This window comes from Podarcis melisellensis, assembly GCF_964234715.1.
Source record: "Podarcis melisellensis genome assembly, chromosome: 9".
Lineage (NCBI taxonomy): Eukaryota > Metazoa > Chordata > Lepidosauria > Squamata > Lacertidae > Podarcis > Podarcis melisellensis.
In genome coordinates, this window is record NC_138541.1 from 73,517,306 (window position 1) to 73,538,868 (window position 21,563).

Here is a 21,563-nt window from a genome sequence, read left to right on the forward strand (position 1 = left end):
AAGTGATTAAGTCTTCTTGTGATTGTCTCTCTTGGACCCAAGATGGCTGCAGGAAAGTGTGAATGAACTATGGTCACTTGCAAACCAAGAAAACCAGTTTCTGCACTCTAGAAATGAAAACACAGAAGAACAACTGCTTTGCTGCACATTTTAATCATTGTGATTTGTGAGAGAGTTCTGTATGGCACCTTTAGAGACAAGAAGGTCAAGCATGGCTGATTTCTCAGAGCTAACAGGTATTCAGCTACTTAACAGTGCGTTGCACCCCTGAACTCCAGAAAAAGCCTGGCTACAAACCAAAATGTTCTGCTGGCAGCATTCGGAATAAGAACAAGCCAGTGACAGCAATGAGTTGGTCCCCAGAGAGCAACACAACGTTGTGCCCTTCCCACTGAAGAACGGCACATCGGGAGAGGGAGGCAGTAGCTGAGATGCACAATTCACCAGTGGGTCATTATACAAGCTCATGCCTGAAGCACAAGAGGACCAGACATCGGTGTAAAAGCAACATGCAGGAAGAGGCGGCTTTGCTTGGCCATTTGTCTCATTCCACAGGCCTTTAAATCTTAAGCCGCTTCTGTTCCAATGCCACTTTGCAACTGGTCTGCACCGCTAGACAAAGCCCCATCACATTTCATTGCTTCACTTAAAAGTGTAGCCATGTGCTTGTTCTGGACATATCGAGAGGGAACAGGACAGTGCCACCATCAAGAACATGAAATTTTTCTATGGGTTTCAAATCCAGTGGCAGCTAGACAGTCTCAATATTCTCATACACTCTCTCATACACACACACAAACACGGGCCCTGGGAAGTAGGTATTTTTTTTAAAAAGGAGCAGACGCCAGCAACGTGAATTCTACAGTAAGATGGCAGAACACGACTTGTGGAGAAGCACAAGTAACAGCACCAATGAGTCTGCTTCCTCAGTCTTCTTTTAAGCCGCAAGTATTGCAACCACATTATCATTCACTCAAATAAGCAAAAAGGAAACAAGTGTGTGCTGGCAGTGGCTCAGAGACACAATTGCTGCTCTACAAACTCTCAAGCTGCCAGCAGGAGAAGCGGGTGTCTCCCACCACCTGCCTAGGCTGAGCAAGCCAAGGTACCATATAGCTTGAGAGACGGGACTGTAGCTGCACAAGAGAGGGATGCCCTGGTGGCAGCAGGACACAGCCCTCATTCCCACATGATCAGCAAGGGGGACACATGTCCCCTGCCAGTCCTGGGGGGGAAAGGAAAAATGAAACCATACTGTCAGCTGCATATCTAAACGGGCAGGGGCACCTGCATGTGTAAGCAAGCACGCACCCTGCCCTCCCACCACCAACTTGCCGAGCTGGTTGAAGACACCAGCTGCCTCTGCGTTCCTTCATGGCATCAGGAGGGCATCAAAGGCTCAGAGGAGCGCGCGCCCTCTTGGTTCTCCGCAATACTGCTATTTCTCTTGAAAGAAACACAGCTGAGAACTTCCAACATCCTTAAGGCTTCAAAGAGTTTTAATACGGTCAGGATCAGTCGTGCGGTTCGAGGCGGTTCTGCCCCACTTTCCTCTTCGGGGCCAAAGCCCACCCCCCCACCCCCCACTTTAGGTAGAGTGCAAAGGGATGACAAACTTGCAGCCGAAAGGCGAGTGGTAGTTTATCCCCACCTCCTGGAAGACTTTCTGTGGAATGCCGATGTCACACAGGTACACGCGCCCAGCCCTCTCACCTAGGGGCAGTGGCAGCCCCAGGGACAGAGACCACTTGGCGTCGATCCCTTGCTCCATGTCATTCACCGGGGGGTCCAGGCTGAGGACGGGGGCTCTGTTTTGGTTGGCCCAGTCCACAGCAGCCTTGTACCAAGGCTGGTCCCTCAGGAAGGCATTTTCATGGCAATCCAAGCAGTTTATCACCAAGTCAACTGGTGAGTCTGGAAGATCTGGGGAGCGGGAGGAACAAGAGAGCACTTTACATGTTTGTCAAGTAGAAACCTATAAGGGACTTTAGGAAAGCCTCCCCAAGACTCTTCTAGCAGGCTGCCCAGCTGTCAACAGAGCCCTGCAGGATGCTTCTAGGAGGCTCACAGAAGACGACATGCAGGCAATGCTCCTCTCCTGCTTATAGCAACTGGGCCCCAAAGGTAGGCAGCCTCTGAACAGGAATGTCCCTTACAGACAGCAGGACTAACACCCACCCATAGATCTGTCCTCTACAACTTTTTCAAAACTCCTTTTGAATAAAGTCTAAAATAGGCATGTATTTCAAAGCCCCAGGATTTGGTTAGCAGCTCGTGCAACTGACCCAACTCGCCTCTTTCCAACTAAAGTGTTCCCTACAAGTCCAGTGGGTATATAAAAATAGCTTAGCTCCTTGCCAGTAGATGGCGCTGCTGCATTAGAGGTTGCCTCCACAGCCCCACAAAGATCACATTAGCATCTACAACCTGTCCCACTCCATCACTTGACCCCCAGAACCTATACAAAGCCAGGATGCAGTAGCAAAAGTGCACCACTTCAGTCTGTCGGGAGGGGAGATGGCAGTACTAGATTCTTCTGCTAACAGAAAAGCAACTGCTATTTCCTTTCTTGGAAGCTGTGTGCTTGTGTTAAGCAGCCATGATTTAGCTTGGACTGGGCCAGTGCACACTTTTGTCTTTCTTTATTCAGCTGACTTGAGGCTTTGGCAATATAGCAAATAATTGTTATTTCTATATATTTAGAAAAACTATCCATGGCTGTACCCGGCTCACCTTTGACACTGGACACCTGTTGGCCTTGGGTCTTGCTAAAAAGTGTCAGCTCGTTGGTGATCGATTCCAACATCTTGACAAAGTTGGGGAGGAAGAGAATGACCTGCACATCATGATTGGAAAGATGCCGGCCACAACTGATTCCCTGGGCCCCCTTCACGTGAGGGCCACACAGCAAGGCAACCGTGGGTCGCTGGTGAATGTTCTTTGGGTTCAACCTGAAAGTTAGATGTACAAAGGGTCTTAAACATCAAAAGCAGTTTCCTCAAACAAAAACTTGCCTTCTTAATGGGAGAGGAGATACTTTCAAAATATTTAAGATTCATGCAACCAAGGCTCAGAAGCTAAGACATACAATAGTCACAATAACTCTTCAGTCACTCCATAATTTCCCAAACAATTCTCTCTTTATTCAGAAAGAAACACCACTGAATTCAAATGCAGCTTTCTTCCAACTAAGCATGCAAAGGTTTGCAGTGTCACAAGGGCATGTGTTAGCAAAATGCAGCATTGCTGATTAGGAAGCTAGGTTTTAAAATAATGAAACTGCTTAGTGGTTTTTAAAATACTGGAATAACAATGTTTTCATGATGATCAAGGGAGATAAAATCTAATGTTTAAATCTCACAATCCCCGTGTAACTTCCAGTTTTCTCTTCTGCTTTGCAATCAGCCAGGCTGCATCACTGCCAAACAAGTTCCTGGGTCAGGTCGCTCTGAGGTAATCTTGCATGGAAGGACTGGAACAACTGCTCTCCAGACGAAGTAGACCAAGAGTCAGTTCTTAGGGACAAAGCCCTAACTCGGCTAGTTTCTTTCAGAGCCAAACACCCAGCACAGAATGCCAGAGGTGTAAGGACCCCAAAGACTATGTAAGTTCAAGCCCTTGTAGAAATTCATCCACAAAGCCAAGGCCTGTCATGAGCTAACAAGGCAGATGACACTGGATGAGTTAACAAATCAGCTCCAGGTGCCTCACAAAGAAAACCATCCCAGGCACTACAAGGAATTACACCCTGAACACAGTTCCTGTGTCTGATTGGCAGGGAACCAAGAACAGCTGAAAGCCAAGACCCAGGCTTCCAATCCACAATAATAGCCATATGGCTAGACTGGCTTGCAGCATGGCAGGTCATGTCATTTAGAATTCCGTGATTTTCACAGGAAGCCTGCAAAATCCACTGAGGCTTGCTACTTTCTAGGAAAGGTGTTTTACCTGTTGGGCCCTCCGAGCAGACTCAGAGCCATCTGGCTGGCACATACACCCGTCATTTCCAGTCTCCGTTCAAGGGTGAGCCCATATTTCTCTGCCACCGAAAGAAGTTTTTTGTGAAGCTCATAGGAAATACTTGGAACGACCAGCCCAGAGTCTGAAATGCAAAGGGAGGGAGCCATGTGTTAGGAGATGCTTGGCAAAAACAGCATTGCTCTTCAGGTCCAGAGCCTGAGCCTGAGCCAGCACTCACATGCTCAGTTTTTGCATTAAGAACTGGACCATTCTAAACATGGTCACCCAACTGCCCAGAGGCTTCGGGACAAATAGACACAACCAACAGCTGTATAACTCACATAAATTTCAGTTAACCTGTCAGCGATCCCATTTCTATACACCAGCATGGAAACAAGTCTACAGGAGAGAGGTTTGCATCGTAAGTGTGCATGTCACGTCTTGAGATTATAGGATACCAAAGGCTAGTGCAGAAAACTGAGGAAGACAGAAGGGTAACATCTAGTAACATTCAAAATGCAAAGTTTCTAGTGAGATCACACACACACACACACACACACACACACACACACACCCCTTGAAGTGTGCCTAGAATTGTCTTTTTAAAAAATGCTGATGAAACCTTCAAGATCCAAAATTCTATAGAAATGAAATGAAGCATTATATGCTTTATGGTAATCTGTGCTCATCAGTCCTTTGTAACTTCATGCAGATGTAAACGGAAGCTTCTGAAGTACGAAGAAGCTGCTTTATATAAAGCCCAGCTGTTGACCCACCTTGATCAGTACTGCCTGGTCTCAGACAGTGAACCATCCCCAGGGCAGGATGCATGAGCTGCAAGGAATAAACCTTTGCTGTGCCACTGAGTAATGATCCTTCCCTGCCATATATCCAAACCTATCTAAGCCCACTATCTACTCTAGAAAGGCACTGGGCACTCCAATGTCTCAGGCAGCCTTTCCCAGCTTGGCTATCCGGGGTCACCACCTCACTGGAACAAAGCATGTCTAGGTCTGATCAAGTGCCTGAACGGGGGATCTGATCCGGCACTTCATCAGGCGCCACAGGCACACTGCCTTGGGTTCAATGATGGAAAAAAAGGCAGGATGTAATAGAGTGCAATACAAGAAAGCAAATATATTCTATACATTTTACTTCACTGGAGATGCCTGGGACTTAATCTGGGACCTTCAGCACATAAAGCAAGCCCTCTACCTCTAACGCTAGAACGTGTAGGCATCCAATGAAGCTGAGTGATGGAAGGTTCAGAAGGGATACAAGAAAGTCATCCTTCGTGCACTGCAGAGTTAAAGCGATGGAACTTGCTCCCACAGGAGGCAGTGATGGCCACAGAACTCATATGGCTTAAAAAAATTAGACAAGCTCACGGGGGATAAGGCTATTGATGGCTACTAGCCATGACGGCTGTGCTCAGCCTCCAGTTTGTTGCAGCAATGCTTCTGAATACTAGTTGCTGTGAACCACGAGGGGAGGGGAGCCCCTGCACTCGAATCCTGCTTGCAGGTTTCCCACAGGCAACTGTTCAGCCACTGCGAGAAGAGGGTGCTGGACTAGAAGGGCCATTGGCCTGATCCAGTAGGCTCTTAAGTTCTTACCACCGAGACATGGCTCTCCATAAGGATGTGTTTTGTTGTGCTTTCCTCTAGCTTTTCTCACCATAAAGATTCAGTATAGCTGTACTTAGCGAAACAGATATTCAGCAATGACACACGCATGCACATGTTTTTAGAAACACTCACCTGGAAGTACAATCAGGAGTCCCAAATCTAAGTAGACAGGAGTGTGTTTTCTCACAGCCACGTGGATGACCCCAGTGTATGCAGTTATTATAGGGAAAGAGTACTGCTGCATCTAGCGCAGAGCTGTCTGCTCTGACAGGCAGTGGCCACACGGCACACATCCTCTTTATCTACCCTTCTTTGGCTATGCATTCTACTGAAATCAGTGGAACATTCTTCCAGTCAAGGATGGTTAGGTCATCATAGCAACACAGAATCCTTAAATGAGGCTGTATCAGTCCTGCGAGAAAAGCGGCTAGTCACTCAAAAACAGGGTTCCCTCCAGGTGTTCTTGGACTGCAAATCCCATCATCCTTTACCATTGTTCAAGTTGGCTGGGGCTGATGGGATTGGCAGTCCACCCATGGTGGCTACACCTGCTCTACATAAACCAAGAGCTCTGCGGAGTCCCACTCCACGAAGGGCCAACTGAAGTTGAAATGTCAAGGTTTTGGTTTGTTTTTTCAACAGCCCCTGTGACCGACATGGGAGAGGCAAACTGATTTACACAACTTGACCTTGCATGTTAAGAACCAATTAAGATAATTGTGTTGCCTTAATCAGTTTTATTGCATGCAGCACCCATGTTAATGCTAGTGTGTTATTTTAACCAGCTTCAGGGTGGTCCATAGTCTGGAGAAAAAACCCAGAACATTCAAAGTCAATCTAGTCTCACGGCATCCACCAGCCTCCTTCCTTTTCAAACAAGGTTCAGCAGCAGCGTTTTGCTTGTAAGCAAAGACTCTCATAGCAATAGCTTAAGGGACAGCTATGTCTTGGGGGTGGGCAACATATTCCCAGGTTTGAACTCACACCACCTGATCTGTGATGCACAGAGGTGATTTTCAAGTTTTGCAACACAGTTTTTTAACCAGGCCTTGGCTAACTCCAGTCAGATCCTTTCAACTTCTGCGTCTTATACCATGTGGAATATTCCTTCCTTCCTAGTAACAGTAATCAACCCACCCCCGGCTCAGTTACTTTGCAACAAAGCTGATAAAGAAGCTGCGTTCTGAACATTTTAGAAATGGTGATGGCATATAAGTATTTTTAGAAATAAAACAATGAGTAGCCCTGCCCTGCTTGATCTGAACAGAACATCTAGACCAGAGTGTTGTTTCCTCCAGTGATCAGCCACATGTCTCCAGGAAGCCCCACAAGCAAGGCAAGAATGCAACAGCCCTGCCCAGCAACTGGCATTCAGTGCTGCTTCCAAACATGGAAGTTTCATGGCCCCATCACAGCCAGTAGCTGCTCAGATCTATCCTAAATTTTGCCCAATTCCCTTTCAAAGCTTTCTGTAAGCTAGTAGCCATCACATATTGTAGTAGCAAGTTCCAGAAAGGCTGAATGAAGGCATGAAAGCAGATAAGAGAGAAGGTTTTCAAGAGAGAGTTTCAAATAGTTCTAAGAAATCTACAGACCAGTTCTATGCACTATTGGATCAACTTATTTCAAGGAAACATCCGAACAGGGATGACAGAAGTACCATCACATTGAGATGTTCTCCTGAGCAAGATCTGCTGAAATAAATAGGAGCTGCATAAGGGGACTGTTCTGTGTATAGAACTTCTTTGCAGGATTGCACACATTTAAAGGATGCATTTTGTTTTCGCTGGGTGGGCACCACAACCTGTAAGAAAAGAGGACCCACATGGATGTCACCACGTGCCCACTCTGCTACTGTCTGTTTGCCTTTGGGAACTCTCCATACTCAGCATTCCCCCATTCAAGAGGATGTTGTTTGAAGTGGAGGGAGAGATAAGGTGTGAGATTACACAGCATTGTTGCATGCAATCCCAGCAAAGCAAGAGCTCTATTACACTTTGCCCTAATTGATCTTTGGCAGGAGCGTGCAAGTACCAAGAGGACTTCCTTTCTCCTCACTCACGCAAAGGACAACTTGTCAGACCGGCTTATCAAAACCAGACCAGACCGTGCTAAATAAACTCAGGGTGGAAGGCAATCTAAGAGGTAGCGTGTAACTCTGGAAAACAACAATAGTGCCGCAAATGAGGGCTGGATCAAAGCCAGACTCAAATTACACTTGTGTTAGAAGGTGGATTGTATTATTCCATAATTAAGGTAATAAAAGCAGATCGAGCTCACACAGCCTGGTGTAGAACACTGGAAGGGACATTGCCCACTCCTTCCTTGTTCTGCTCCTTCCCTGCCTCCCACCCTCATGGCTGCTCATTTCCTTTTCCTCTTGTGAAGTGCTGTGCTGTTTGGGGTTTGCCTTGTCCCCATCAATGCCACCTAATAGTTACAAGCAACAGTAACAAAGCAGAAGCATCATTATTCCTTTATAAGAAACACTTTCTTGCACTGTTCAACCTGGACACTGAGGTTCAGCTCCAAGGGTCTTCTAGCAGTTCCCTCACTGCAAGAAGTGAGGTGAAAGGGAACCAAGCAGAGAGCCTTGTTGGTAGTGGCACCCGCCCTGTGGAATGTCCTCCCATCAGATGTCAAGGAAATAAACAATTATCTGACCTTTAGAAGACATCTGAAGGCAGCCATGTTCAGGGAAGTTTTTAATGTTTGATGTTTTATTGTGCTTTTAATATTCTGTTGGGAGCTGCCCTGAGTGGCTGGGGAAACCCAGCCAGATGGCCGGGGTATAAATAATAAAATTATTATTATTATTATTATTATTATTATTATTAGCTGCAATAATCCTTCCAGTAGCTTGCAAAGGAGGTCAGTGTCACCATTGTCTAACTGTTTGGGGGGGTCACCGAGGTTCAGGGTTTGGGGATGCGTCTGGGTCCAGCACTGACAGCCAGCATGGTGTAGCAATTGCACCCTGCCCTCACACTGCATACCTGGTGCCCTCCAGAAGTTGCTGGAGTACATTTTCCATCCCTTCTGACCACTGGCCATGCTGGCTGGGGATGATGGGAGTTGGAGTCCCACAACATATGGAAAGTGTGAGCTAAAGTAGTCAGGCTAGAACCAGGGAGACCTAGATTCAAACCTCGCTCAGAGAAGGTGGCAAAAACAGCTGAATCCAATCCAAATATGAGCAGCAACTATGGCAGTAAAGTTGCAATGAATGCAAGTATTTTAAGGACGGACGCCCAGAAAAGGAAAAGCTAGGGCAGCACAGTGGCTAAAGGCATGACCTGTGAACCAAGAGGCCAGTCCTTCAAGTCTCACCTCAGCCATGAAAGTCACGGCATGGCCTGATCCAAACCCACTATCCCTCTTCATCAGCCAACGCCCCTTCAGCCCCTGCAATGTGGGGTGCTACTGGCCTGCTCTGAAGAGCTGCTGTAAAGATTACGTGAATATATGTGAAGCCCTGAAAGTTCTATATTAAAGCCAAACACTCATAAACAGTCACATCTTTGCATGCTTACCTACCTATGTGGGAGACGGAGTGTTTTTGATCCAATCCATGAAAGAAAAAGGGCCGTGCAGCACAGAGCAAGTGGCCCAGCACAGATAAAAACCAGAACAGCCACATTTGTATTAAACAGACATTCCCTTTCAAATCATCCCTCAAAGAAGCCGCTGTGTTCAATTTTAAAAAGCCAGCATACCAGTGCAGAATTCTTTGCTTGCCTGGGGCACAGTGATTCTGCGATACACGATAGGCTCAGATTCCAAGATATTCTCATCATGGCGATAGCGTGCAGATCTCTCGTTTGGAGTGCCTCTTGAGCGAGTCCCACTCTTCCTCTCGTAAGTGTCAATCTCCTCAAACACAGCTGCCTTGTCAAAGAGGGCCAGGTTCCCTTCAAAATCAAAATCTGTATCTGGGATTTCTTCAATGTCATCCCCAAAACACTCATCGTCTTTGTTCTTCATCTGCCCATTCTTCACACCACTCTTCTTTGGAGTCACCTGGTTTGGATGGCGGCTACTGGAGGACCCTGAAGTAAAGGACACGGCAATTCAAGGATTAGTCAACAAGGAAAGCAGATGTTTATGAAAACAAAGAACACAAACTGTTGACTGCACAAGATGGATTCTAGACTATTTTGCCAAGTGATGCAAAGCCACCCACCACATTGTGTTTCAAACTGCCCATAAGGCTAGTGTTTGAAATTTCCCAAGCGTCAGGTGCATTTTTCTACTGGTGTGGGTCCAACTGTAACCAGGTGTAGATTTCTGAGCACCAGGTTGGCAACTGACATCTTCAACAAGCCAGCTGATTCATGTGCAGCAAAAGATGCGTGTATTGTTCTTCTGTACTCCCACAAGAATTAACTGGCTCGCACGGTAGCAAACTTTGCTTCTGTGCTACTGCACAAGCTGCAATCCTAGGCACACTTTCTTGAGGGTAAGAAAGCTCTTCTGGACATGGAGGGGATTACTTCCAAGCAAACATGCCTAGGAGGAAAGAGGGCAAAGCGTGTTTGTCCTTGGGCCTACATTGCCGAGCTTGATAAGCCCTGCGCACCCATCTCTCATGAGGCAGTTGGTGCCTCAAAACAACCACGCTGGGCCACCCAGGCTGCCCTGAGAAGCGTGTCTCCATTGCAGGGCCAGGCTGGGCTCTGGCAGTAGACCAGGGAAGTGGTGGCACATTCTTTCAAGGTGCACTGGAGGACAGACACCTCTGCCACAGGTTTGGCTCGGCTTCCCCAGGTCCACTTAACTATAGTGTGAGTGCCACCTTTTCATGTGGGTGCCACCCTGCATCCCCCTACCCTTCTTCCTTGGAGAAGAGCTGCCCCTTCCCATTTTTTTCTATCATAATCAAAACCAGCACTGCATTATGAGGCCTGGGCTAGAGCCTTGTTAAGCTTTTGACAATTCAGTCCTCTATCATCACATCAAGGAAAGTAAGTGCAGGGCTGAGTGCAGAGATATTTGACTGTTCTGCAACCTTTCCAAAGGACACCCAAATGGAACTCAGACAACACTTTACAAACCTCTGCCTTAGTCTATAGCTTACACCATTTCCATTTCCACGATGTGTGTTTCTCCTTGCATACAGGGACATGTGAATTGTTGTAAGAGCAAACTACAGTCAGGCAATGTAGTTGGCATCACAAAATCATAGAATTGTAGCGTTGGAAGGGCCTTGAGGGTCATCTAGTCTAACTTCCTGGGGACTGTAACCTAGGTTTAGGATGTTATTTGACGCCTAGCTTATACATCCGAGTTTCTAACACTGCATGAGACTTGTCTGTCTGACCAGCCTATTCTTGTTTCTTTCAGAACATAGTTCACTATGCCTCATTGACTCAAGCATTATCAATGAAAAACTGTTGATCTTGCCCAGTTGCTCTGTATTGTCTTGCTCTTCCAGTGGCTCTCTGGGAGTCACTGCCAGAGACATTTAGAGCATATGGATGGCACACAGCTAAACCAAGAAGCCCACTGCCACTCTTTCTAGTACCAACTTTCAAATGGGAAAAGAGCAGAGGATTATCACATGGGGGAATGGGACAGGGAAAGATCTTAGCAAACTCAAGTTTTGGCTTGGCTACCAAGGCCAACCAAAAGTTATGGACATCTAGGAAACAGTTTGACACTTGTTTTCCAGGAAGACCTTGCCTGGTCTCTCCAACCCCTAAATTTCCACCCTTACCTCATCCAACAGCATGAGTTCAGAAAAGCAAAGCACAGTCACCCATGGAGGCACCTGATAGGAAGAGGTCAGCTCAATCATGCAGCCCCCCTGTTTATGTGCATTCAAAATGTGAGCAACTATGTATACGTGCAGGCATAGGCAAACTCGGCCCTCCAGATGTTTTGGGACTACAACTCCCATCATCTCTGACCACTGGTCCTGTTAGCTAGGGATGATGGGAGTTGTAGTCCCAAAACATCTGGAGGGCTGAGTTTGCCTAGGCCTGTATACATGCATCGCACTGAACCCAGAGGTGACCCAGAAACATCATAAAGACGACACTAAAACATCACTAAAAGAGCAGGGTGAGATGTTTGCAGGCGTCTTCAATGGGTTTCAATACATGATTTCAGACGCATGCGGTGCCTCGGAACTTAACACCTGTGTAAATGGGGAGCTGCCTGTATACTCTGCTGCTGACAGCTCCAAACTGAGTGTTTAGATATTTCCAGACTCATCTGCAAATAAACTGTGTTCTACTTCACAGCTCCGTCACCCCCTCAAAAAACAAGGACATAAAACACTCACAGTGGCTAATTCCAAAGGGGATGGGTGGACAGCCTGCCAGGAGTCTAAATGCTGACAGAACAAAACAAGCCACAAAAGCAGGAAAAACAATAGTCAGAACACTCTCTATGGGCTCCCATGAGACATCCTGAATGAAGGCCAAGCTCCACCTCCACCAGAGTTAAATACACAGTGATTGTGGAGGTCAGCCATGTCATCTACCCTCCTGACAACCAGTTCTGAAAACTTGCTGACAGCTGCAACCAAAAGTGACATCACTTGCATAACTTGGCCATCATAAATATGTTGTTATGTCCCCGAAGGACAAGTCAAGCTCTGAAAGGGCTTATATTTTTGACACAGGTGAACAGGGATGGTGGTTGCATGAAGCTTTTGGGTCTACATGAGGAAAAGCAATTGGAGTGAGTAATCTAACAAACAGGATGCATGCTCTTTTCACAACTGGAAGCTATGCCACAAAACCAAGGGATCCACTGTGAGTAGCTACCAATTAACTGCGCTACCAATACTATTATATCCAGTGGGCAAAAAAGGAATGGCTGCTCTGAAGCAAGCACTTACAACCTTCCTACACCACTCAGGACTTCAAGAGGTGTGTGATGTGGTGTTCCAACCAAGGCTATGTCACACTACTCCAAGTGCACATGCTCAGAGTGGGTAAAGCTGGGCCTCTTCCACACAGCACAATGCAGTCAGCCAAAATGCTGGGACAACAAAAAACCTCTAAGCCAAGCTAAACACAGTCAAAACAGTAGATGGGCGGATAAGCAGACTTCACAGGGGCTTGGCCTTCAGTGGGCCATTTGCATTTCCTCTATGGACTAGCTTACCTCTAGAACAGTTGGTTGTAATGTCAGATGTTGCACAGCTGAGAATTCAGTTTGGCCACCTGCCAGCAGCCAAGGAGTCCCTCCCTTGGAAAAGGTAAACAAGGGCTCCCAGACAGATTCAGTCATTACAGCCAACAAGCCGAGCACATGAAGTCTCTGGCAAGCCGTCTGCCTTCCTGCAAAACCCTTTCCAAGGCTGCCCTGCCAACCCCAGTCTGAAGCAGGCAGTACCAGCCCTGCACGCAACTCATTGTTGTGTAACCCCAATGCTATTATTTATTGATTCCTTTTGCACAAGCATTATAAAGAGGTAACTTTGCCCCTGCCTTCAGCATGCACGCTACAGGGCATCTAAAGGTCAACAGCTGCTCACTCAGTGCAGGGCACCACCTCCAACTATAATAACACTCAGCCACACTGCACCATCACCTTCCTTGGGTTTTCACAGCCAGCATCTTCTGGTCTATTTAACCTCATGCCCAAGATTCTAACCTAGAATGAGGATGCACAGTGCAGGTACAGGGGGCAAATAAAACAGCTGAACCAGTCTTTGGATATTTGCATAGCCTGTGCTCTCCCCAACCTGTTAAATGTTTTTCTCCCTTGAAAGCTAGGCAACCCTGACGGGGCAATATAGTCGGGAAAGTAGACAGGATCCATCCATCCAACACTGACTGGGAGGTTTTTAGAGAACATATAAAGGGATCCAGATTTTCTTCCCTTCAAACTCAGTTTTATAGAGCTTATTAGGAAACTAGAGTAAGCAAGTGTTTCAAGTTAGAAAGACTGGGACAAACAAGTTTAAACTAAAGAAGCAAGATTTGATTCGAAAAGGAGATGATCTAGAAACACTGCTTATTTTCACCACAGGACCAAAGAGAAGTGAATAAGTATAAGAAGCTGTCATAGATTAGCCAGGTCAGTGTCTGCTGTTCTAACTGGCAACAGCTTTATGGGGTCTTAGATAGCTGTCTTATTACCAAAGATCCTTTTATCTAAAGATGCCAAGGAATAAATCTGTTTATTCTTTGCGGTTAAGGCACACTTTCTCCCTGTGAATTATGTCCCTTCCTGCATTGTCCTAACTGCCTCTCACCTGTCCTTAGAGCAAACTACCGTATTTTTATGCACCATAACACTCACTTTCTTCCTCCTAGAAAGTAAGGGGAAATGTCTGTGCGTGTTATGGAGGAAATGCCTACGGGTGGCATGCCTACGGATTTTCCTCCTCTAAAAACTACGTGCGTGTTATGGTCGGGTGCGTGTTATAGAGCGAAAAATACGGTAATTTACAAGGTTATGGTTTAGGCTTAATGTTTGCACCACCTCAAGGCAGTCATGTTACAGCCCTAACATGAATAAACACATTTCTTTGGTGCTCAATATGAGAGTCATTCCTGAGTTCTCTTTGATCAAAAGGTTTTTTTACCACAAGTGGTTAAGTTGCAGCAATGGCAGAACACAAGGAAACTGTCAGTGAAGCATTTGCACTCCCACTCACTAGATAATCTTGCTAAACTAAACTTAATGTTAAGTTAAACTTTCCTTTCTGATTTGACTGACAGTAACTATGGATGGGAGGTTTTTAGAGAACATATAAAGGGATCCAGATTTTCTTCCCTTCAAACTCGGTTTTATAGAACTTATTAGGAAACTAGAGTAAGCAAGTGTTTCAAGTTAGAAAGACTGAGACAAACAAGTTTAAACTAAAGAAGCAAGATTTGGTTTTCACAGCTCCGCGCATTTGCAGAGGTAGGTACAGACACACATTGGTGGTTATAATCTGCAGTGTCTGGCTGCAGTTAAGGAACATTCAAGCATTGACTAGAAGTAAGATTCAAGTTAAAGAGCAGTTTCAAAGTGAAGGATTAACAAAAAGACAGTTACTAAAGTACTGAAAGCCATTGCTCTGAAGTCATTACGGTCACCTATTACATGGCCATTTACAGGAGCATGAAACATGAATAGCTGATACCTGGCATTTCTCACTTAAGCCACTGCAGACCAAACACTCCTGCAAGCAGGAATACTATGAGCATGACTATTTGCCCACAAGGCAAATGTTAATGAGCCTTTATGGTCAAGTTGATGACATCATAAAAGCCTCATCAAGTATGTCAGGACGAGTCCTAGGACATCTGCAAAGAAAACAGGCCTAGCTTCACAAATGGCATTTCATTACAGACAGAATGAGCAAACCTATCACAGAACTGCCTTCTCTTATCCCAACCCACAGCTGTTAAATCCTTCTCTCTGCACTTGAAACAGGGTGGGGGGGTTTTATGTTGGGGGGGCATGACACAAAAGAGAATGACAGACATTATGTTTTAAATGAGTCTTGGTACAGCTGCTCAGTCACCTTTGGAAGACAGGTGGGCACTAGCAAAGGGAAGGCTCCCTTTTCTTATCTGAGTACTGCAATCCCAAGTCTTCTCTTGATGGAAGGCTAGACAAAAAAGAGGGACTAGGGGGAATGAGAATGATGTGGTCCTGTTTCCTTGCTAATATGCCCAGCCTCAGGACAGCTGCACACATCTTTGGAATCTGGCAGGTAAGTCAAAACATGTCTTGCCAGCAAGAGGCTCCCTTCCCTTGCTGGCATGCTCCATTACCATATATCAAACTCATGCCATTCCAGGAAGGGGAAATGGGAGCACAAGAGTTACCACTAATTTTGGAAGCTGTCGGTACGCTACTCTGAAAGGAAGCTCTGTAACCCTCCCCAAACATTGGCTGGTAAAAGTAGATTACCCGTAAGCCAATGCTTGTATATATTTCTATACTGTTTTAAATTTAGTATATGCTCTTCAGAAGACCCCCAGGCAGATTACAACACATTTTAAATGTGCTTGGAGGATCATTGTCTTGTTGCTTCCAGTTTAAATATTTGTGCTTTTATCTTGCATTTTTATCTTGCGAATCGCCCTGAGAACTTTTGATGAAGGGTGGTATATAAACCTAAAAAATAAAATAAAATAAATAAACAATTTAAGATTCAGAATTAAAAACAGTTTAAGCAACAAAGCTTCATACCCTGATTTCTAAATGTACTTCCAGCTTACAGGCCCCATTTCAGCTCCCAGATAGGGAAATGGGTACAAGAATGGCAATAACAATGCATGCTCAGGACAAAGAGAAAGAAGAGTATTATGTGGCCAATGTACTCACATGAGTTGTGCCTCCGGCGAAAGCCTTTGGATTGGTTCAAGGACTCCATGTGCCGGTCCATATAGCTCTTGGAGCATTGCTGCTGCTGGGGAGAAATGGCAACCTCCTGGTTTTTAACGTCTGTTCGCCTGGGAATATTCTGTGGGGCACTACTAGAAGTACCAGGTTTCTTCAGCAATTTGCCGGGGCCATTCTGGCTGGTACCTCCTGGACATCCAATGCCAGGAATACAAAGGTCAGTGTGCTGGAAGTCTCCACATTGCCCATTATCACCAGGGCCTGGAATCTCCAGGATCTTCAGTTCAGTAATGTCACCTGCCCTAAACGAAAGGAAGAGGCCCAAACAAGGTGTGATTTTGCAATAGTGCTTACCTCTACATCAGGCATAGGGAAGCTGTGATCCTCCAGATACCAGGATACTCCAATTCCCATCATTCCAGACCTACGGCCATGTTAACCAACACTGATGGGAGATAAGGGTCCAACAACATCTTGGACAGCTTCTCCAGCCCTGATCTATTGCACCACAAAACCAGCTAGCTGACAAGTTTAGCCGTTGTAAAAATGTGTTAGAAGCTGTGCCAGTAAGAACAGATACTTCAGTTACACAAGAGGCAATAACCGCAAAAAACTAAGTACCATCAAATTTTCAGGAATTGGCATATGCTAAGCAGATATGAGAAAAGAGCCAGTTTTTCAAATTGATCACATCATGAAACATAAGCAGGCTTCATCAAGCCATCAGTTATATTATAAATGCTGAAAAATTATTAGCAATTTTTTTATGCACATCAATACATCATACCATACAGTCAATATCCCCTGGTAGAACTACTCTAATATTTGGGGACAAGAAGGAAGGGAAGGAGAAAAAGGATACAAGAGCCTGCTAGCCAAAGGCCCATCCAGCCTAGCACGCATTTCCCACAGAGATGAACAGGAGGCTCATGAGAAGCTCAGAAACAAGGTGTGAAGGCAATAACTGAGCTGGTTGTTTCCACCCAGTGACTGGCATTCAGTGGGACATTGCCTATCATCATAGAAGTTTCATAGCTGAAATTTTAGACGCATTCATTAGATTTAAAGTAAAAAATGAAACATTAGGTAAGAAATCCAAGTGGGTGGAGGAAAATAACGAAAAGTATAACAACTTCTTTCATTTCAGTCTAAAAATTCAGCTTTCAGACTATCACACTGGTATCTTCAGCTCGGTATTATTGATGGTGGAGCATTACAAGGGTTGTGTGAATTTCATGATGGCACTCAGCACAGGTACTTGGTACTGGGAAACCAATTCATCATTCACAGTATATTAGCTTTCTTTTTTCCTTTTCTCTAATATTACTAAGTTTGCAGTCCTTAGGAGTGCAAAGATAGGGGTAAAAAAAATCAAGATGCAGGCAATGCAGACATAACTGTCTAAACGCTAAGCAAGTTGTAGCATTCTAATGACAATAGTTTAGAAACCTTGCCACAGAATTTTGCTTCTTGGTACAAAAATTTCATTTCACCACGGAACACTTGTTATTGTGGCCTTTTGTAAATTTAACATGTATTAGATGTGCCACCATTGTGCGATTTCTGTTCTCATCTTGAAGCAAAGTCATTAACCCGAGGTACTATTTCTGAGTTGGCAGAGTCTGTAACCTGAAGCGTCTGTAACCCGAGGTACCACTGTATACAAATACAAATTCTGTTCTGGGCCCAATGTTGTTAAATGTCTTTATAAATAACTTAGATGAAGGAAGGAGGAGGATGCTCAACCAATTTGCAGATGACACCAAACTGGAAGGGGTTGCTAATGCCGGAGAAGACAGGATCCGGATTCAATATGACCTTAAAAGATGGGAGAACTGGGCCAAAACTAACAAAATGAATTTCAATAGGGACAAATGTCAGTCTCTACACTTAAGCAGGCAGAACCCGCTGCAGAAATATAAGATAGGATGACATTTGGCTTGCTGGTAGTACATGTGAAAAACATCTAGGGGCCTTCGTAGATCAGAAGCTAAACATGAGTCAACAGTGTGATGCAGCAGCAAAAAAGGGAAGTACAGCCATACCTCGGGTTGAATATGCTTCGAGTTGAGCGCGTTCAAGTTGCGCTCCTCGGCAACCCGGAAGTAACAGAGTGCGTTATTTCTGGGTTTTGCTGCTTGCACATGCGCAGACGCTCAAAATGATGTAACGCACATGCGCAGAAGCGGTGAAAAGCGACGTGCGTGTTCACAGAAGCGCCATCGCTAGTTACGTTTAATTCTAGATGCAAACGGGGCTCCGGAACGGATCCTGTTCGTATCTAGAGGTACCACTGTAACAGTCCCGCTCTGTTCCGCGTTGGTCAGACCACACCTGGAGTCCTGTGTCCAGCTCTGGATGCCACAATTTAAGAAAAGACTTATAAAATTGTAGAGTTGGAATCTTCCAACATTCAGCTGCATTGGGTGACATTCATAGTGTTACGAAAGAGAGATAAAATTCATTTAAGACCTCTAGCAAGCACAGGGGGCTGCCAGGAGGTGGGCAGGGCTGAAGCCAAAGTGGGCAGCGTCTTAGACAATCCTTCCCTGTTACTTACTTCACCCATCCATTCATTCTCTCTTACATCCATTCATATGAAAGGGGCTGGTAACAATCCTCCTGGTCCCATATCATTCCCTACAATCCCTGCAAGTCTTCACTATTTATAAAGGCGTCAGAAGTTGTTGTTTCTTCCCCCATCCAACTTACAATCCAGCTGTTGCAAAGAGAATGAGAGAGACTGATAGCCAGGCAGAAAATATGTGGATTTGGGGCCAGAGCATGGACAACAACACTTAAAAGGGTTTTTCCAAGGATACTGTGTGCAATGGTTGGGTTTCTGACCTACATGCGTGTGACCCACCTGCCAGGCTCCAGGTCTCTCTCCCTCTCATTTTCTTCTTGTGACAGCTGGATTGCAATGTGGAGAATATGAAAGGCAGGCAGACAGACAGAAAACACAGCAAGGCAGAGGTATTGCAGATACAGTGGAGAAACTGCATCATGGCAGCGATGAGCCTAATCTGGCCTGGAGGTTGAGAGCACCTCAGCTCCTCAGCCAGAATCATGGGAATAAGAAAATTTGGTTGTGAACAACATATCAGCATTGCCCCCCTCCCCCACCAGCTCATGGCAGTTTTTCATGGTTGGTCTCAAACACTTAAATGGTCAGAGTCTAGAAAAAGCAGACAGATGGGCCATTTACCTGAAGGTGACCTCTGGTACCAAACATTTAACACCATTATGGAAAGGCCGCTTTAAGGAGATGGTCTGGCTGACCTGATCCACAGCAGACACTCTTCCCTGATAGACTCCCAGGCTCTCTCCACAGTTGATTGAGACAATGCTTCCAAGCCAATCTGCAGCCATATTTTCCCTGATCACTGCAAAATGAAAGTGAAAAAGATGGGATAAAGTTTGCTGTTGTAGTCTGATTTTTTTCCCTTGCATCATAACACCGACCACCACTCCAAGGCTTGGCTATCACTCCTTTGTACTTTCTCAGTACTTTAGAACATTAAATATCACTATAATGAATGAATACAATATATGTAAATTGAGCAACCAGAATGGATACAATACCAACTAGTCAGGTTAAAAATAAAAGTTAGAATTATTTTTTTCCTCCTTCACATTTTATTCAGTTCGTCAGGCATCTTATGTGATCTATGCTGGTTCCAGCTAGTTTCCAGACTCTGGTGACTATCTGTAAACCTGTAAGTGGTTTGGAGTCAGGTTATTAGCAGAATCATCTTCTCCCACATGAGTTTGCTGGCCATTAATGATCAGAGGTCTTGCTCTTTGTCCTGTTACCTTCAGAAGTGTGGCTGGCTGGGACAGAGGACAAGGGTTTTTCAGTTGCAGAGGCCAGGCTGCAGAAGGCTTGTGGCTGAAAACTCAAGGGGCTCCTTTTTTTGCCTTCTGGTCAAGTCATTCCTGCTCTGAAACACTTTTAAGCCCTGTATCAGGATTTTTTTTATGTCTGATGTTTTACAATTTTTTATGTGCTGCAAGCTGCCTAGAGTAGCTGGGGAAATAATAATTATTATTAAGCTGTTTTAACATCATACCCTGCTATCAATAATGATTACTATTGTTACGAATCCTTTGACTTGAATGAACTGAAGAGCCTTGCTGGATCAGTCCAAAGGCCCATCTCGTCCATGGGAGGCCCACAGGCAGGACCTGAGCACAAGGTAACCTTCCCCTCCCAGTTTCTATAAGAACATAAGTAGAGCCCTGCTGGATCAGGCCAATTGGGGGGGGGCGCACACATCTAGTTCAGCAACCTGTTCTCCGAGTGGCCAACCAGATCCTTCTTGTGGGAAACCCACAAGCTGCATTCATGCACAAGAGCCCTCACCCCAACTGGGATTGAGAAGCATTACTGCCTCTGAACGTGCAGTCAGAGCAGGGCCACTGTGGCGATAGCCCTCTCGCCCAGGAGCAGCCAAAGGACCAACCACTTTTTGTTTCAATGTTAGCTCCTTGGGGCAGAGCTCCACAGCAAGATGAGCTTACCTGTACGCTTCGCCTACATCACTCTCCGTCTGAAACACCATGAACATGGTCAAAAACGACAACAAAAAACAGCTAACCCTCAATCTGAATTACAGATAGGTAGCCGTGTTGGTCTGCCATAGTCAAAACAAAAAAAATTCCTTCCAGTAGCACCTTAAAAACCAACTAAGTTAGTTCTTGGTATGAGCTTTCGTGTGCATGCACACTTCTTCAGATACACTGAAACAGAAGTTTCCAGACCCTTCTATATAGTGAGAAGGTGGGGAGGGGTATTACTCAGAAGGGTGGTGGGAATGGGTGATTGGCAGATAGCTGTGATGAGATGCTGAAGAAAGGGAACGTCAATCTGAAGAAAGGGAACCTCAATCTGAAGAAAGGGAACGTCACCAAGTTCGCTCGTTTTGTAAGCTCCTCGGGGCAGGGAACTCCCTCCCTCCGCTTTCTCGCGCGCCTCCCTAACTGCTGCCAGGCTTCAGGGACGCCCACGGAGCCCACGTTAGATTGAAGGCAAACAAGGAAGGAAATGAAAGAACTGACAGGATGAATCCCTCCAGGGGCTGAGGGGGGAGGGGAAGTGACGTCACCTACTCCCTTTAACCCCCTGTGCTGGCTTGCAGGGGCCGCTCGCGCGGGGGGGAGCCCCTTTCACGCGCCCCCCGTCAGTTGCTCCCGAAGGGCCCCGAAAGAGGCCCCGGCGCTCCTCTCCCCCCACTCGCAGAGCCCGAGTCACGCCCCCCCCCCGGCTTCCCTCCCTCGGCCTTTCCCGGCAACGAGGCGAGAGGCGAGAAGCGAGAAGGTAGGGAGGCCACTCGACGGGTCGGTCGGCCACTCACTCACTCGCTTCTTTTCCCCCTCAGAGCTTCTTCTTCTTCACAGCGGAAGCGCCAGGCGTCCCGACGTCACTTCCGTCCGCTGCTGCTGCACTTCTGAGGTAGCGTCCGTGGGGAATGCGCCTGCGCCGCTGCGCACGCGGGGCTTTTCCTTCAGAGCATGCGCAGAGCGTGTCGCATCTGCTGGCTCTTCTCTCTCGCTCGTTCATTTCTCCCTCGCCGCCGAGGAGCCCTCGCTGCGAGGCAGGCTAGGCTGAGCGAGGCGGCCACTGGCCCCGAGGGCACCGCCGGGTGAGCCTCGTCCAGCCCGGGATCCGAA

General features: G+C 46.1%; 2 protein-coding genes across 3 annotated transcripts in view; one reads left to right on the plus strand and one right to left on the minus strand.

The window, feature by feature from the left end:
• LOC309377959 (synaptotagmin-5-like) overlaps positions 1-21,563 on the plus strand; it is a 175,933-nt gene that overhangs the window by 71,296 nt on the left and 83,074 nt on the right. The gene's annotated exons all lie outside the window — the stretch shown is intronic.
• On the minus strand, positions 135-21,341 carry EDC3 (enhancer of mRNA decapping 3). 2 transcript variants are annotated; one of them, XM_081925683.1, is made up of 8 exons: positions 20,776-20,921; positions 20,415-20,492; positions 19,099-19,276; positions 15,873-16,192; positions 9,305-9,637; positions 3,949-4,102; positions 2,734-2,951; positions 135-1,923 (listed from the first exon to the last, which is right to left on the minus strand). In XM_081925683.1, the coding sequence occupies exons 3-8, from the start codon at positions 19,260-19,262 to the stop codon at positions 1,589-1,591; spliced, it is 1,524 nt and encodes a 507-aa protein (XP_081781809.1). In that variant the 5' UTR covers positions 19,263-19,276; positions 20,415-20,492; positions 20,776-20,921; the 3' UTR covers positions 135-1,588. The 2 variants fall into 2 exon arrangements, with proteins under 2 accessions (XP_081781809.1, XP_081781808.1); XM_081925682.1 differs by lacking the exons at positions 20,415-20,492; positions 20,776-20,921 and adding an exon at positions 21,244-21,341.